The 17,948-nt window shown below is 40.5% G+C and overlaps 1 protein-coding gene across 8 annotated transcripts in view; it reads right to left on the bottom strand.

Annotated features, from left to right (window-relative positions):
* Positions 1–2,447: 2,447 nt before the first annotated feature.
* Positions 2,448–17,948, bottom strand: part of LOC143815678 (C4b-binding protein alpha chain-like) — an 85,255-nt gene continuing 69,754 nt past the window's right edge. For 3 of the 8 annotated variants that reach the window (XM_077295183.1, XM_077295184.1, XM_077295185.1), the window contains 5 exons: positions 17,146–17,199; positions 12,812–12,838; positions 8,792–8,870; positions 6,533–6,635; positions 2,448–3,514 (listed from right to left, as the gene is read on the bottom strand). In XM_077295183.1, coding sequence (XP_077151298.1) covers positions 3,503–3,514; positions 6,533–6,635; positions 8,792–8,870; positions 12,812–12,838; positions 17,146–17,199 — 275 coding nt within the window. In that variant the 3' untranslated portion in view covers positions 2,448–3,502. The remainder of the gene's footprint in view (positions 3,515–6,532; positions 6,636–8,791; positions 8,871–12,811; positions 12,839–17,145; positions 17,200–17,948) is intronic. The other 5 variants (XM_077295186.1, XM_077295187.1, XM_077295189.1 and 2 more) reach the window with 3 other exon arrangements.

Here is a 17,948-nt window from a genome sequence, read left to right as displayed (position 1 = left end):
GGCCAGGTGATGCAAATTTGCCAGCTTTATAAAAACCCTGCCTCCTCTAACCTTGTGCCAAGAAATAGCAGCCATGGGTTCAGCTGCCTAGCACTCCGAAAATGAAAATGATGGAGGCCCGCAAAGCAGAAGGCTATAAGAAGATAGCAAAGAGTTTTTAAGTTGCCCTTTCCTCAGTTCGAAATGTAATCAATTAATTTTCAACAAATTCTTGATGTAAACACAAACTGTAAAAAAAGCTGAAGTTCAAAAGATCCTAAACACACGTCAAAATCCACAACAGACTACGTCAAAAGGCGAAAGATGAAGGTTTCACAAAGGCCCTTACAGTCCCCTGATCGGGATATCATTGAAAATCTGTTGCTACACCTCAAAATAGCAGTGCATGCAAGAAGACCCAAGAATCTCACAGAACTGGAAGAATTTTCCCAAGGAAGAATGGATGAAAATCCCTCAAACAAGAACTGAAAAAATCTTGGCTGGCTACAAAAAGCATTTACAAGCTGGGATACTTTCAAAAGAGGGTGCTACTAGGTACTAACCATGCAGGGCACCCAAGCTTTTACATCAGTCCATTTTCCTTTTTGTAATTTTTAAAATGTAAAATATGACAATTTACATATATCTGGCTATTGAAGCATGGCAAAAGTAAAAAAAGAAAATGTTTTAAAAAATACGAAAAAAAAATAAAAATAAAAAGTTTAAATCACTCCCCTTTCACCCCATTCAAAATAAAACAAAAATAAAAATCAAACATACACATATTTGGTCTCGCCGCGTTCAGAATCGCCCGATCAATATATAAAAAAAAGGATTAACCTGATCGCTAAACGGCGTAGTGAGAAAAAAAATTAAAAACGCCAGAAGTCCTTGTTTTTGGTCACCAAGACATTGCATTAAAATGCAATAACGGGCGATCAAAAGAAAGCATCTGCACCAAAATGGTATCATTAAAAATGTCAGCTCAGCACACAAAAAATAAGCCCTCATCCAACCCAAGATCACAAAAAATGGAGACGTTAGGGGTATCGGAAAATTGCACAATTTTTTTTTTTTTTTTTTTTTTTTTAGCAAAGTTTGGAATTTTTTTTACCACTTCGATAAAAAATAACCCAGACACGTTTGGAGTCTATGAACTTGTAATGACCTGGAGAATCATAATGGCAGGTCAGTTCTAGCATTTAGTGAATCTAGCAAAAAATCCAAACAAAAAACAAGTGTGGGATTGTACTTTTTTGCAATTTCACGCACTTAGAATTTTTTCCCGATTTCTAGTACACGACATGCTAAAACCAATGATGTTGTTCAAAAGTACAACTTGTCCAGCAAAAAATAAGCCCTTACATGGCCATATTGACGGAAAAATTACAAAGTTATGGCTCTGGGAAGGAGGAAACAAAAAGGCAAAACCGAAAAAAGCTGGAGTCATGAAGGGGTTAAAGGTAGATTTTCCTCACTCCAAGCCTGTTAAGTACATGGGATATTTCTGGTGTGAAAATGCAACTTTACATTGTATGCTCTGACCAAATTAGATAACCCTGATGGTGCTCGCCCCTTTCACGGCATGAGTCCAACACTGATTGAGAAGAAAAGATATGAATACAATATTCCCTATATCTCATTCAGGATTTTATACTAGATGGATTCTGGACCAAAGAGGATATATGAGCACCCTAAAAGGAGGACCAAGGAGAACTACAGGCTGTAGGAGAGGGAGGAGGATAAATACTATGCATATTATAAATGTATTTACATGTGGTACATATAAATCATTTTTTACCATTTTTGATATGTAAAGTTCAAGTATCTTAACAATCAGAAGGAATTCAGATACTGAGAGTAATTCACCACCAAGCTTTTTATACTAGTTTTCTGGCACAAAAGCTTTGAATGAGTCCCTTAGGCTAAGACAAAGTGTTTTTGCGAGACATCTGGAATAAATAACTTTGATAAGCCCCTAAACTTTTGCGCCTCTCAGAATTGCAGAAAAATAGCGCAGCTTTGTTTTTAAGGTATGTGTCCACATTCAGGATTGCATCAGGATTTGGTCAGGATTTTACATCAGTATTTGTAAGCCAAAACCAGGAGTGGGTGATAAATGCAGAAGTGGTGCATATGTTTCTGTTATACTTTTCCTCTAAGGGTATGTGTCCACGTTCAGGATTGCATCAGGATTTGGTCAGGATTTTCCATCAGTATTTGTAAGCCAAAACCAGGAGTGGAACAATTAGAGGAAAAGTATAATAGAAACATCTGCACCACTTAAGCATTTATCACCCACTCCTGGTTTTGGCTTACAAATACTGATGAAAAATCCTGACCAAATCCTGATGCAATCCTGAACGTGGACACATACCCTAATTATTCCACTCCTGGTTTTGGCTTACAAATACTGAGGTAAAATACTGACCAAATCCTGATGCAATCCTGAACGTGGACACATACCCTTACACAGGTTTTGCCTAGATCTGTCAAAATGGGCTGAACTTGGGCATGACGGGGGCAGAACAGAAGTGTGACACCAGTTTGCCCAATTCATGCTGAACAGTGGCCTGCCTTATGCAAGAAAGACTAGACAGTCTATAGATAAGTCCGAACTTAACCAACAAGAGACAGTATGACAAATTTGGCACAATTTTTCTATTAGTTTTTGTGGGCTACTCAGTTCACCTAAAATAAATTACTACTGGGCTCTCCATTATATGACAAGTCTACAGAACTTTGCCGGTACCTCACATAGAAATGCAGACTGTCCAGGTGGCACGTTTATCTTACCCACTTATATAGCGCCATTATTGAAACAGCACGTCACAGACACCATCACTGTGGGGCTTATTATCTAAATTCCCTATCAGTATGTCTTTGGAGTTTTGGAAGAAATCTGAGTAACTGGAGGAAACCCACCCAAACACGGGGAGAACATACAAACTCCTGGTATGTATTATCCCTGGAGTGATCAAACCCAGGACCCCAGCGCTGCAAACCAGCAGTGCTAACCACTGAGCCACCGTGCTGCAAGTAATAATATTCCCATTATTACTAGAAACTCTTTAGTGGTAAATCCCTTTAAGAATAACCAGGAAAAAATGTGTTTTTATTTTTTTTTATAAAAATATAACAGTCTATTATATTATACTCATAGTTTAAACTGATAAACTAAAAATTACATTCACAGTCTTCATATATTCAACCGCTCCCATGTGCAAAGTTTGCAATCAGAAAACACAAGTCTTTCAGAAGGAAAAGCGTTAAGTGCATGGATCTGGCTTTCCTTGCACACTGAAGAATTAGGTCAGACGTTCATGTGCATTGAAGCCAAGCAGGTCGGGGCGAGTTATTGCGGTCTGAAGGCACATCTTCAAGAATCAAATGGACCAAAGCGTCACGGCAATATTCTCCTCAGGCATACAGGATGGGATGTAGGCTTTGCCACACACGGAGATCCCTCAGGTTCAGAAGCCAATATTTATCACAAATGCCATGAGAGCCATAGTGAAGATAATTACGGTGTTGCCTAAAAAAACCCAGAAGAAATGCATTAAAATTGTGAAATTATTATGACGAGTATTTTGAAATAAAAACAATGGAGGCAAGAAAATAAACGTATCAAGTCGCCTAGTTTCTCATTAATAAGGATCTTTTGAGAAGCGAGACAAAAGTTAGTACGTTAGGAATACTTTGTTATTAATAGAGACACTGCATAATATCTGAGCCAGTCTTATAAAACAGAAGCGTTCATTTTTAGTAATACCTTTAAAAAGGAATCTGTCACCAGTTTTGTTCTACCCAATCTAAGAGCAGCATAATGTAGTGGTAGAAACCCAGATTGTAGTGATGTCACTAACTGCACTGTGTTCTGTCTTTTTAAGGGGAATCTGTCAGCAGGTTTTTGCGACAATATGAGAGTAGCATAATGTGTAGGGCAAGAGAGCCTGATTCCAACAATGTATCACTTAGTTTATGGGGTGCACCAGTTGTGACACAATTAGATTTTAGATTTAGCATGTAGCAGAGCTCAGAGAGCTAACCCTGCTCACACCACAGCTTTCTATGTAGACTGTCTATTGACAGTAAGCTACTTATCAGAGGAGGGCATGCTCGGACCAGGGCTCATGTGTACTGTGTTCAGGGCAATGATAATCTCCTAGTGAGAAAACAGTCACTGTAAGTAAACAATAGCTCACATTCAAATAGATAACAATGCTGGATTCAGTGTCTCAACTGCTGCCTCATGCTGTCCTCAGATTACATAGCAAAAACAGATTCCCTTTAATATAAATCATTGTTTTCTCTGCTGCAGATCTGCATACTGAGGTCTGTATAACCCTGCCCCCACATCACTGATTGGCAGCTTTCTGTGTACACTGTGCATAGTCACAAAACTGCCAATCAGTGGTGGGGGCGGGGTTATATATATATAGCTCATGAATATGGAGGACTATATGGCAGCATGTTCAGTAGTCCTTTAATAATCTCCTGCTGATAAAACAGGGACATTAAAACTACAGCAAGCAGCTCAGTAAGTGACATCTCTGGTATCGGGGTTTCTGTCTCTACATTATGTTGCCTTCAGATTAGGTTGCCAAAACCTGGTGAGTTTCCCTTTTACGCCACACTAGGTGTAGTCTAGGTTTATTCAATGACACCATGTCTATGATTTGGTATATTATATAAAATAAAATTAGCTACAAGGTCAAGAACAAGCCAAAAGTTAAATACTTTTAGTATTCTCATAAAGATAAATTGACAGTAGATAGAGTCATGAAGACTGTGGTTTGAGCAGCATCAGACTGGATGCATTATTGCAGACATGAGTGGTTTACTAAGAGCTAGCTAGAGAGTATGCCCCACAACTTGGGCTGAAAGGTCTCTCCCTGTGTGTGTTTATAGAGAGACCTGTCAACCTACGAAAGAGGAGCAGAAAGATGCTGCTGGGGACCGGAGTCTTGGGCTAATCCTATGAGATGCATGCTCCTCAGCAAGGTTTTCAAAGTATTCTTACTCCAAAACAAAATTCAGAGTAAAGGCCCCGTCACACTTAGCGACGCTAAAGCGATCCCGACAACGATACGACCTGTCAGGGATCGTTGCTGCGTCGCTATGTGGTCGCTGATGAGATGTCAAACAGTGAGATCTTCCCAACGACGCAGCAGCGATGCGGCGACCTGTACAACAATGTCACATGGCAATGTCTGATTCATGCTGCCCATGGCTCACACAGCATTAACTTACCCTCAGGTCATCCCTAAATGGGGTAGACACATTTGACTTTAAACTACCAATTACGTCTAAAACTCATCTAGATCCCAATCAAGAATTACATTTTACATATCAATCCCATCCAGAACACACCAGAGGTTACATATGCTGGCAATATGGAATGAATAAGTACGGTACAAGCCAAGAACAACAATTTGGTAGACTTGAAGAGGCCAGAAATTGGTTGATATTAGTCACTAAAGCTAATGACCGTGAGCCAACAATGTTACACATAAATTATTCCGGTTGAACTGAGACTGCCTGCTTTGATCAACGTTTCCAATACTAATGAGTACATCCTACCCAATGTAGATGGAAGAATAAGATAACAAACGGCACACGAGATGGCCGGGATGGCTAGACAAGCAGCAATAGGAAATCTGCTGCGACTCAAATTGTGATAGGGATAAAAATGAACATGTAACATGTAAAAAGACATTTAAAGGGGTTGTAGTACAATTGTTAGAAATTTCATTGGTGGATCCACTCACAAAACACCATTGTTTTCATCCATTAATATTGGCTAAGAAAACAATCCACATTAGATTTTGCAGCTTATTGGCTGTGATGTAACGTATCCCACAACGTGTACATAATACTTTCTACAGCAAAAACATTTTATTTTTTGGCTGAAAATGGTCATTTATACCAAGTGTAAACTTTATTATCCAAGTGAATAAAAATAGCAACAACCCCTTTAATGGACACAATACTGTTATTATAGACGCACATAGATCAATAGTGTTACGGTTCTATCGCACAATGCAACATTGCTTTTCCTTTGATAAATGTGCGCTACACTGTTAGAGGTTAATGACAGGCATGCAAGATGGTCTACAGCACTGATAAGGCGAGTATGTTGCCATACAAAACTGGAGTTGGTTAGATTTGTTGCAAGATATCAACTAGGTCAACGGTTTTCTTCTTAAAGGGAACCTGGGCCGGACTCGTATCATCTCTCCCAATGGCTCCCGGACAGATCTTTATAGTATGTTTTCTCCAAAACACCGGAGCGTTTCAGAGTAGAACATACCTGGCTGCAATCGTGCGCTAGGATCGGATTCATGCTGTGGTTTGGGCAGCATGAATCCACTGACAGGTTCCCTTTAATCATGATCTTCTGTCAAACCGTGCCCGGTCTATGTTACAGAGGAGCAAACTTCAGAGCGATGTTAGTGCACAACAGGCAGGACGGCACTGAGCGATGCATAATGGACTCGGAACATGGTCCCGGTGAGAAGGTACTGTAAGTACCGAGACCATGACGATCTACCTGGGCTTCTAGCTGCTTCATATCATACTGCTCTACTGGAGTCTGTGGGCTACTTGATGGACCACTGTCTGGTTTCTTTCCAGTTGGAGCTATATAATCATCACTGCCCATATTTCAGTGTAGGAATGGAAAAAAAGAATATATATTATATGTTAATGCAATTACGTATGATGAAACTAACAAGTATTTAAAGACGACCTGACAGCTCTCTTGAACATACTACATGGACATGAACCTAAAAGACGCACAGGCATCTTTTCTTGTAAATGCGTTGGGCAGTTCCTCTGTTATTTTCCTTCGAGGTGTAAGGAATATCTATCAGTGTGTTACAGTTTCCATGTACCTACACACACTGTCAATATGATTTAGCCCTACATCGTCTGACAAAGAAAATGTATAGCCATTTAAAGGGAATCTGTCAGCAGGTTTTTGCTACCCCATCTGAGAGCAGTATAATGTAGAGAAAGAGACCCTGATCCCAGCGATGTATCACTTACTGGGCTCCTTGCTTTAGTCTTGATACAATCACTGTTTTATGTGAGGTATAGTTAACAGTTCTCTGATTGCGGAGCTCTGTATAACCCCGCCCACATAACTGATTGCACAGTGTGTACAAAAACCTGCCAATCAGTGATGGGGGTGGGGTTATCCAGTGCTCCTGAATATGGAGGACTGCAGGTTTACTAGTTACTTGTATCAAGCCTACAGCAAACAGACCAGTAAGTGACACATGGCTTGAATCAGGGTCTCTGTCTCTACACAACTCTGCACTCACATTAGGTGGTAAAAACCTGGTGACAGATTTCCTTTAACATATTACTACAAGAGGAGTAACTGAATTTGTCCCGAGCAATTCCTAACAAAAAGGTGCACCAGAATGGTTATTTTACAGGGAATACAAGTAAAAGAGACAAGAACGGATGTCCTCTGTCCCACAAAAAATCCCTTGTATAAACCCCAGGTCACTATATGAACTATTGTCAGAGATCAGTCAGTGCATACCGAACTATCATTTCAGTGGCTGGGGCACATACAAACTAGGGCAAAAAATGGGAATCAAATGGAACGTTGTCAATTTGGGAGTTGATCATAATTGTTTTTCCTTTTCTGAGGCACATTAGCAGTTAAAGGGTTTCCCAGTAATGGATAACCAGTTTGAATATAAAAACCATTCAGAGGCCTAACTTTATTTTTACAATAATATATGGTAAGTATTTTTCAGGAGCAGTTTTGGCACATTATTATTGTACAAAAATTTAGCGTTTAGTTTATGTATATTCATTTTTATTATAGGCAGAAGGCATAAATAATTTATATTTTCTTTATTTTTTGTGACACTATTAAAGAATTCACATTAATTTGAAAAAGTGTAAAATTTGTTTTTGCAGTGTCCTGTTTGAGACATTTATTCAAAAGTGTTTGTTTTTTTATTTTGTGCTTTATTTTTCAGAATATTTAATTGGATTTACACATTTTTGTTTTAAAGAGAATCTCGTGTAATAATATGTTAAAGGGAATTGGTCATGAGGTTTTTGCCACCTAACCTGAGATCAGCATAATGGAGACACAAAGAAATGGATTTCAGCGATAGGACACTTACTGGGCTCCTTGCTGTAGTTTTGATAAAATCATTATTTTATCTGCAGGAGATTGTCACTAGGGGATAATAAACCTGCTGCCATGTAGTCCTCTGTATAACTCTGCCCCCACCGCTGATTGGCAGCAGCTTTCTGACTACACCCAGTGTACATGGAAAGCTGCCAATCAGTGGTGTGGGGGGGTTATACAGAGCTCAGCATTTGCTTTGGATATATTTGCTTTGATGTTATGGCCTTACACTTCCAATTAAAAGGGCCTAATGTATGGTTACTAACAAATAAAAGGGTAAGACCCCTGGGGGGATTGCATGTTGGTAAAATTCGGTCTAAAAACACATGAATAAAATGGAAACTTAGAGGCAGATTCATCAAAACTGATGCCTCTTGCTGGAGTAGAAGGTGCCAAATTCACCAAGAGGCACATGCCACCTAATGAATTCGATGCCTCCATGCGCTGCATCAGAAATGCCACTCCTATCAGGAGAAGCCGCACATCCCACCCGGGCTCCTTCCCAGCTACGTCCATTTTGTCGGTGTTCTTTTCGAAGCTTTTACAGAACTTTCCTGGCATAAAAGCTTTGATGAATCGGCCCCTTCGCTTTCAGCACTCTACACTATACTTTTTAAATACAGAATGCATCTTTTCATTGGATAATCTCACCCTTTTTTTCTCCTAAACCAGCACGCATAAATTACTGATGCTGCAATGAGAATTCCGATAATTCCACCGATAACTCCGCCTTAAAAGAAATACAGCAATATTACATACAAATGCAAGTTTCCTGCAGTCAGGGCTCTGACGTCTGCTTGACTACAAGTATTGAAATATTGAGAAATATGGTTATAAGGGTTGTCCAAAACGTCTTGAGCTATGCCTGAAAAAGAAAGATTTTTCCAAATATTTACTTATCCAGCCCATTCCCGCCGTGCACGTATCGGTGACGTGATCCTGCCCACCTGCCTCCTGTGATGTTCTGTCCAGCCTTCACAGGGAGTGGCCGCCCCAAAAAGACGCGCATGCATCAAACTCCCACAGCTCCGCTCAACCTTCTATTGAGTGATGAGACTTCAGAGACTGGAGGTCCGGAGGAGAAACCACTGGACAGAACGTCACAGGATGCTGACAGGCAACATCACATTTACTAAAACTTCTTTCTTTAAATAAAAAAAACTTTAGGACTAAAGTGGCATAAACAGACAGAAGAGGCGCATGACCGCTGGAAGATGGGCCAAATTTATCAAGCGGCACATGCACCTTAGAGAGTTTAACACATCTTACTCCAGCAAATCCTGGATTGAGGCTTGCATAAAGAATGCTAGTCTTGATGAATCGGTTCCCTTTTTCCATATTGTGGGCAAAACTATTTTTTTTCTAAATGAGAGATCAAATTTTTCCTTGCAGTTGATAAATATAAATCAATCAAAGCCGCCTTCAGCCTCTATAGAGATAATAAAAGCTTACAGGGTTTATTGGGAATTTTTTTTCTATACATTTTCTTTTTAATCATACAATGTGTCAAATAAAAGCATCATTTTGCCCACCTCAGGAATGCGACCACCATACCACCAACCTAGCTCCAACTCAAATCCATATCCATCTACCTTCTTAGAAGGTCAGCTTGTACACAACAGAGGCCACTGGCCTAATTTTTTAGAATTTTCTAAGAAAAGATTCTGCTCTTACTATGTGATCGTCTGCAGCGCTCTTACTATGTGATCGTCTGCAGCGCTCTTACTTGCTTATTAGCAGATAGTTTGCTGCCACCCGCTGGCCATTACTAATAAGGACATCACTTTTACAATTGCCTATATGGATTTGACACCTCTACTGTCGTCCTTCACTTTACTTATGAAAGCTCTGTGATTTCTCTAAATGTTTTATTGTCTAAAACTAGCATTCTGCTCCTAAAATGGGCCAGATTTATTTATTTTTTCTTCTCGATACAGTCTTTGTGTTAGGATTAAAGTCCAATCCCGTTTTTACTTTTATTTATTTTATCACGGGTTAGGTATCAGTAATGTATGAACCATGTGTGTTGTAAAATAGTTTCTGGTGGCCATCTATTTTTTCCAACGCTACTTTGGTCCCTCTCTATCATCTTGTGTCATCGCAGCTCTGACTGGCTGGAATCACTACCAATCGTTCGTTTTTCCCTTAGAGGTTGTCCACTACTTTTACATTGATGACCTATCCTTAGGATAGGTAATCAGTGTCTGATTGGTAGGAGTCTGACACCCAGCCCCATCTCCGATCAGCCCGTATCTGTGGCGGTGACCGTCTGCCAGATGTACTCACTTGAGGAGCTGGCCGTCTGCTGTTGGTGGCCACCGCAGGATACTGCACATCCGCATCCTATTGATTTGAATAGGAGGCGGATGTGCAGTACCCATCTGCGGCCACTACCAGAAGACAGAGCATGGCTTGTGAGTACTTCCGGCCACCGATGACAGCTGATCGGCGGAGGTTCCGGGTGTCCTACCCCAGCCAATCAGACATTGATGACCTATCCCAAGGAGAGGTTATCATTTTAAAAGTAGCGGACAACCTCTTTAATGTAGGTCTAGGAGACTCAGAATGCGGCTCTCACAGAATAACATTGGGAAATGACTTGTTGTCTGCTGAGCAAACCGTAGAGGGTTCCGGACAGCCCCAACCTCAATCACAGGATGCATAAGAGAGGAGCTGCGCTGGAAACAGCAGAAGATGGGGACAGGTAAGCATTTTATACACACATGGAACATACAATACTGATACCTTACCGGTGGTTAAATAAGAACCACTGGAGAGTTGGTGGTCATGAAGCGGTTATCTATGGACCTATGATGTAAGCGAGTGTAGCGCTTTCATAAGCATTTGTCAGAATAAGCTGGTGCATGATGGCATACCCCCTAATAAGGTTTAGATTTCCCCTCCTTTCACAGCCGCTGTGCTGATCTTTCACTTACAATGCTCAGCAAGGGTCAGACAGTGTAAACTTTAATATCCAAAATGGCACGTGTCAGGGCTGCCCACTTTCTCCCGCCTTGCTAGGCCTCAAAACGGAGGCTTTCATCTAATAAAGCAAGACTACAGGGGCGTGTGCTGATGATCTTATGCACGCTTCTTGACATATTTGAAACAAAACTACATGGACGCGTGATCAGCTTCTTAGACTAGAATTGTACAAGTTCTATCAGTAAAAATCACGGACAGAATTCAGATTTGAAAGACAGACGTTTGGATGAGCCCCAAGTATGGCTACTTCCTCCTCCTTTTATTATTTTTTAAGGAATTCAACAAACGGGACTCTTCAGCTGAAGCATATGATGCCTGCATGACTTTTTCGGTGTGAAGAATAATAATTTAACTATGAACTTAATTAAATGATGAAACTTTGGATTTCAGCTAATAGAACTATGCCGCCATATGCAAATAACCACTTCAGAGAGCAATAGAAGTGGGTCTCTGGTGCCAACTACAGGGGACAATCTTACAAGTCCATATCGTCACTTTAAAGGAACTTGCCACACAACTTGGGACATAAAGCCAAACAAGTATTAACGGTGAACATGAAAGACCGATAACTGCCTAATACCAGACAATAATATCTAAAAGGACATCAGGATTACTGCAACACATGACAATTACTTTCCTGAATAATGCAGGCATTCAGAGCAGGTCAGATTTGATTAGAGGCTTCCACTACTCATGCATGCATCCAGCAGTGGGGCATCAGTCAAGACAGGAGGACTAGCTGACATGACTCTTTAGAAAAACTCTTCCACCCATATGACTCCCTACATGTCATGTTTCCATGGTCAGGAAACGCTGCGGATTGGAGGCTGCGTACATCCGCAGCAGCCAGATGTTACAGCATAGTGGATGGAATTTTATGAAATCCCATCTCCACTATGCGCTCAAAGACGCAGGTGGCAGACCTGCGTATACGCACATGTGGCACGTCTTTATAGACTGCAGCATGCCTATTTATCTGGCAGAGAAGCTCAGCCTCCGCAAGATGAATAGCACCGTTCTATGTATAGGATGCGGTGATTCCGCATGTATTCAATGAACACATGCAGAATCACAGCGTGTACAAAAGCCGGCAGCACTTTGGATGGAGCGGGTATCTGCTGCGTCCAAAGTGCTGTCATTCCGGACAGTGGAAACATACCCTTGGTGATTGTGAACCAATGCCTTGGGTAAGTTATCCACATGTAGATGTTATCGTAAGTAATTCTGATGTAGAACGCTGTATTGTTGAATCTCAAATCAGGGGGCAATAATGTAAGCAGAGATGTTCAGCAAGTGGCACTGCTGGTGTACAAGACCTACCATAGAATCTTGGGGTCAACAGAATCTCTTGACCCCTGTTAACTGTTTCAGGCAACTGCATTCCCTACCAGTGGTCACAGGAGAAGTCAATAAAAGTTATGGAGAGAGTTCAATATACTTCCTCCTCTTTAATTCTCATATGGAATGATTACTAAACAGACTGTTGATTTCTTTGTTATACAACTACTTTTTAAAAATACATTTAACAAATATCCAGGGTTAAACAACAGATCATTCCCTAACACAATATGCAGCCTGTTTATAAGACAAATTACTTATCTTTATGAGAATAAAATGTTCACAGTGAGAAGGAAATGCGTGCTCTATTTACATGTACATTGGTTAACAAACAACTACGTGTCTTACCCACGATGGCTCCACTGCTGCTTTCCCCTGTAAGTAGACAAAATGATTCTCATCAGATAGTCAAGAACATTATTTACTAATTTCTTTAGATATTTTCTATACAGCAGTGAGTACCAACGTACAGATTAAAGTAGAAATGATGTATTCCCAAAAAGAAGAAAAATTAATGGATATAAGTAATAGGTTTTTAAAACTAAAAAAAAAAAAAAATTGATAGTCTCCAACATGTACCTTAAAATGCGATTTCTCATTTTTCATCTATGCAGTGCCAAAAACTGCATTTATATAAAAAGTTGGACAACGTTTTAGTACACAGTTCTGAGTTGCTCACAAAATTCAAGATTTCGATTTGTGGCGAGTGAATGAGAATATTCTTGCTTATGAGATGCTGCAAACCTGTAAATGTTAGCAGCAGTGTTTCCATTCACTTCAACAGACAGGGTCTTGAAAATAATTATGGGATTACAAAAAGAAAACTTATACTATAAAGATGTACTTATATAACGGTTAAAGGGAGTCTGTACACCAAGAACAACAACTGCAAGAAGTTTGTATGTTATTCATATTCTCCCCGTGTTTGTGTGGGTTTCCTCTGGGGTCTCCGGTTTCCTCCCAAACTCCAAAGACATACAGATAGGGATTCTACACTGTAAGCCCCAATGGGGACAGTGATGATGTGTGTAGAGCGCTGTGGAAACTAATAGCGTTATAGATGCAAATAAATACCTGAATAAACCCAAATAAACATCCTGCAACAGATTTCAATTCTTTCATTTTGCATGTCAAAAAAATATATGCAAATGAGGGTTCTTTGCTGCATCCATGGCATGGTCAAGAGCTTAGTACACCATTCCACCCCCTCAATCCGCATGCCAAGAAAACAGAAAATAAATCAGTACAGAATTTTGGATTCAACCCACTTTCCTCACCCAAAAGGAAAAAGGAACAATTTTGCGATCTGAACTTTAACTGGTAGAAAAAAAAATCTTGCCAGTTTCTTACTAGGACATTTAAAAGTGAAGCATCAACCAGAAAAGACTTCTTGTTGAAATCAGGTTTTTGTGTCACATGTATTATTTTTTATTTTATTTATTTTTTTTTTAAAAGCTGGCAATATTTTAATTCCATATCACAATCTTTTTTGATAAAAACAAAGTTAGCAATCTTGCAGTTTTCACAGTGGCCACTGTGGCTTTTTTAGACTCATGTTTCCCACCTCTTCAAGAAGCAGGCTCCTTATCAGAGGCAGGATTACAGTGACAGGTAACACCTCTATACACAGGAGATAGTACAGGATGCACCAATCACAATAGAGGATACCGCAGCTGACCGATCCCCATTCCTTCAAAATGATTTTTGCACAGGAACACACTTCAAAGCAATACATAGGGTTGGGGTCTGACCATTGTGGCTATGTACATATGTTATTTCCTGAGACAAACCAGAAGTTAGTGTCTAAGAAAGCCGCAGCGTCCAGTGTGAAAACTGCAAGATTTCTAATTTTTTTTATTTTTAATACAGCTTGAACTGTAACAAGAAAACCTTGCCAAAAATGTTTAAAAGTGACATGTAATACAAAAATCTGATTTAAACAATCGGTAATTTCCTGATGAATGTTTCCCTTTATAGGCCTCCAACAAATAATGCCCCATACACATTATACAGATGTTGCCCAAACCCCAAAATATTTATGGGTTCTGCAAACAGTCTGTCCAATATGAATGGGGCACCCCCTTCCTAAATAATCCCCTAACAGATGTCAGGGGATATAAGAATCTCAAATGTCCGAATTCAGACTGCTGATCCTTTTGTTCTCAAAGATATGCCTCTGCCATAGGAGTCTGGCAGCTGCTCTCTCAGAACACAGGAGCACTCGGCACAGCAGGTGCTCCTGTGTATGGGAGAGTTAAGTGAGATAGCTGCCGGCCATCAGCTATCTAGACTGTATAGGAAGCTATACCTTGTGTCACAGAAGCATTGCATTGAGTAAGATGCATAGTATGTGCTATTAAGACCAAAGGGAATAACAGTTAAACGGCTATTGAGATTTACTGTGTGAATAAAAATCTCATCGGTCAAAACATTAAAACATGTACCACTTATTGATTGGTTCTTACAGAAAATGTTTTTTTGAAAGAAAACAAACAAACAACTTTACGCATTGGTTTCCATTTTCACTGGAGTTTCACTTTTAATACAGCTATTTGGCACAGCTTTAGTGTTTGACTTTGTTCACAGGGTAGCAATTTGGTGCATTTTCAGACAATTTGAAAGGGAATCTGTCAGCAGGTTTTTGCTACCTCATCTGAGAACAGCCTGATGTAGGCAAAGAGAAGCTGAATCCAACAATGTAGCACTTAGATTACTGGGTGCAGCCGGTCTGACACATTCAGAGTTTGTAGATTTAGCATGAAGCAGAGCTGAGGAAGCTAACCCCGCCCACACCAGGCTCAGTACATACAGTGTCCATAGACAGTGAGGTGCCCATCACAGGAGGGGGCGTGTAGGACTAGGGCTTATAGCACCAGCTAGTGGCAGCAATGATAAGCTCCTGGTGCTAAAACAATCATAAGCAAACAAAACCTCTGAGCTTGATAAGAGAGGCATTGCTGAAATTTGTGTTTTAATCCCTACAGCACGCTGTCTTCAGAATACATAGCAAAAACCTGCTGACAGATTCCCTTTAAAAAGGAAAAAAAAACAACAAAAAAACCATCGGTGTATAAATCCATTCCTGGATGTCTCTGGAGTGACATCATTGTGATGTTCCATCTGTTGCTGGAGGCCGGAAGAAGAAACCATTTGAATGGCATGACAGAGAATGCGGACAGGCGGTGTCATGTAACCGCTACCTCCTCAGTTGGAACAGGGCAAGATAAGTAAATGTACTTAGGAAAATATTTTAGTTTATCAAAAGATTAGTATTGCGTTTTGCTGTAAAAAAGTAGTGGACAAGCCCACTAATGTACCAAAGGGTACATAAACTACTGAATCCAGTGGCATACAACTAATAAAAGCAGACCACGCGTCCGCCATGGGGCTCAAGAGTTGGAGGGGCCCTGTGCCAATCAACTTCACCCCCCCTCTCTGTGTTATAAGCCCAAAGAATCTGCATCCTCCATTGAAATATTATGCTGGGACAGGGAGCCATCGGCCTGTCAGAGGCTAAAAAGAGAAGGCAAGATGACTCACTAGTAGTGATGAGTGAGCGTGCTCACCTCGAGTGACATTGGGGTGCTCAGGTGCGTACATGGTATTGCGGGTGCTCGAATGCAATGCATCCATGTTTTGTGGTTGTTAGCCATTAAACATGCTCGGATATCCTGCCATACAGGGTCATTTTGTAGCTATGTTGGCTACAGCCTACAGCATTAGCATGTATGGCAGGCGGTCCCTAGGGTCTCAAGCACCCGCGATACTCGATACGCTCATGAGAACCCCAATGTCACTCAAGTGGCGAGCACGCTCGCTCATCACTATTCACTGGATCTTACCTGCTGCGCTGAGCTGTAGTTGGCACACAGCACAGACCGGAGTAGCTCTTTGGAGGAATAGGGCTAGGTGAGTAGTATTTTTATTTTATCAGTACTTCTCAGTGGCTGGGTGGAATCATATTGTGGCTGTAGGGGATCACTGGTCACTGTGGAGATCTGAATGCATGTGGGGAAATCACATAGTAAGTGCAACACACACACACCAGTAGTGCTGTGTAACCAGGGGTGTGGAGTTAGAGTCTGTGTCCATTTTGGTGGAGTCGGTTATAAAATGGACTCTATTATGATCATATATAATACATTGGGTACAGCAGTACATTGCAGGATGTGCTGTAAATTTTCATAAGAATTTGGGAAAGTTAAGAAATGACCTATAAATGTCTGTTCTGTCCCTGATCTAAGGATCTCGGCTTTTAGTTGAGATGAATCTGAGCTGCATTTTATGTACATGGTCAGTAGTAACCAGGGCTGTGGAGTTGGAGTCAGGGAAATGGAGGAGTAGGAAATAGCGCAAGTGCTTCCAGCCAGACCACTGTGCAACTGAAGCAAGTTTATTTTTTATTAGGTTATACAGATAGTTTCTGAATTTCTTTTATAATAGATACATGTACTTTCATAGAATGGTTTAAGACTCTGCAAATATACTAGTTTAGGATATGTACACACGAGACAAAAACGCTGCACGTTTTTAGTGACCATTCGGGCACCCTTGTGCTTTCAATCGGGTAATTTTGCCAATAAACTTGCATAGAAATTTAATGGCAGGTTTCTGGCAGACTTTTAAGTCCCATGTGGACGCACCCTGGTTCCTTATTCTTAATAATTTACTGGACATGTTACCTCCATTTTCCTCAGTGCTTTGCAGTTTAGTTGTTTTTTGAGCGACAGTTGAACCTGGGATTAAATAAACAGGACTTTGAATTTCAGTAAAAAAAAGCCACCTATCAATGCTTGTGAAATGCTCTCTCCATTCAGAAAGTCATTAACTAACAATGAATGAAAAGCAAATTCATGCTAATAAAGAAACTCAACTTCATCTTTTTGATTTAATTCAAGGCATACATACACATCATATACCTAAGATTACAGTTTTCCAAATATCCCCTTATGCCAGACGTTGGAGAAAAGGATCAGATCTTCTGGATTTCAAAATGTCCAATATGTTGTTCACGTGTATATAAGCTAGTGCAAGCAGAGTATGACAGCAGCCCTGTCCCTTCTCCTGATGGAAACACATGCTCACTTCCGTGGCTATGTCTAGGCAGATGTCCTGGTAATAGGTGTCAAAGGACAACCAGCTACAGTATGTGTGCCAGTTTCAACCAGTATGTGTTTGTCTAATTTTGAGGCATCGCCAAAAGACTTTTTCCAAGACCAAAGTCAATTGGAAAAAAAATATTTCATAAATGGACACGTTAAGATAATATGTTCCTGTGCAGAGTTAAACTTCTAATAGTGCCCCTGATGCACCCAGTGTAACTGCCCATGCCCGACCGTGTAGAGATGCTGTAGTTTCTGGCCAGTCAAGCAGTTTGCATTGATCCCATAGACCAGGGGTGGGGGAACTTTTTTTCTGCCAAGAGCCATTTGGATATTTATACCATCCTTCGGGGATCCATGGATCATTCGCAGTCTCAGATGTT

Source organism: Ranitomeya variabilis, chromosome 3, assembly GCF_051348905.1.
Source record: "Ranitomeya variabilis isolate aRanVar5 chromosome 3, aRanVar5.hap1, whole genome shotgun sequence".
NCBI lineage: Eukaryota > Metazoa > Chordata > Amphibia > Anura > Dendrobatidae > Ranitomeya > Ranitomeya variabilis.
This window is presented reverse-complemented; position numbering and strand designations above follow the sequence as displayed.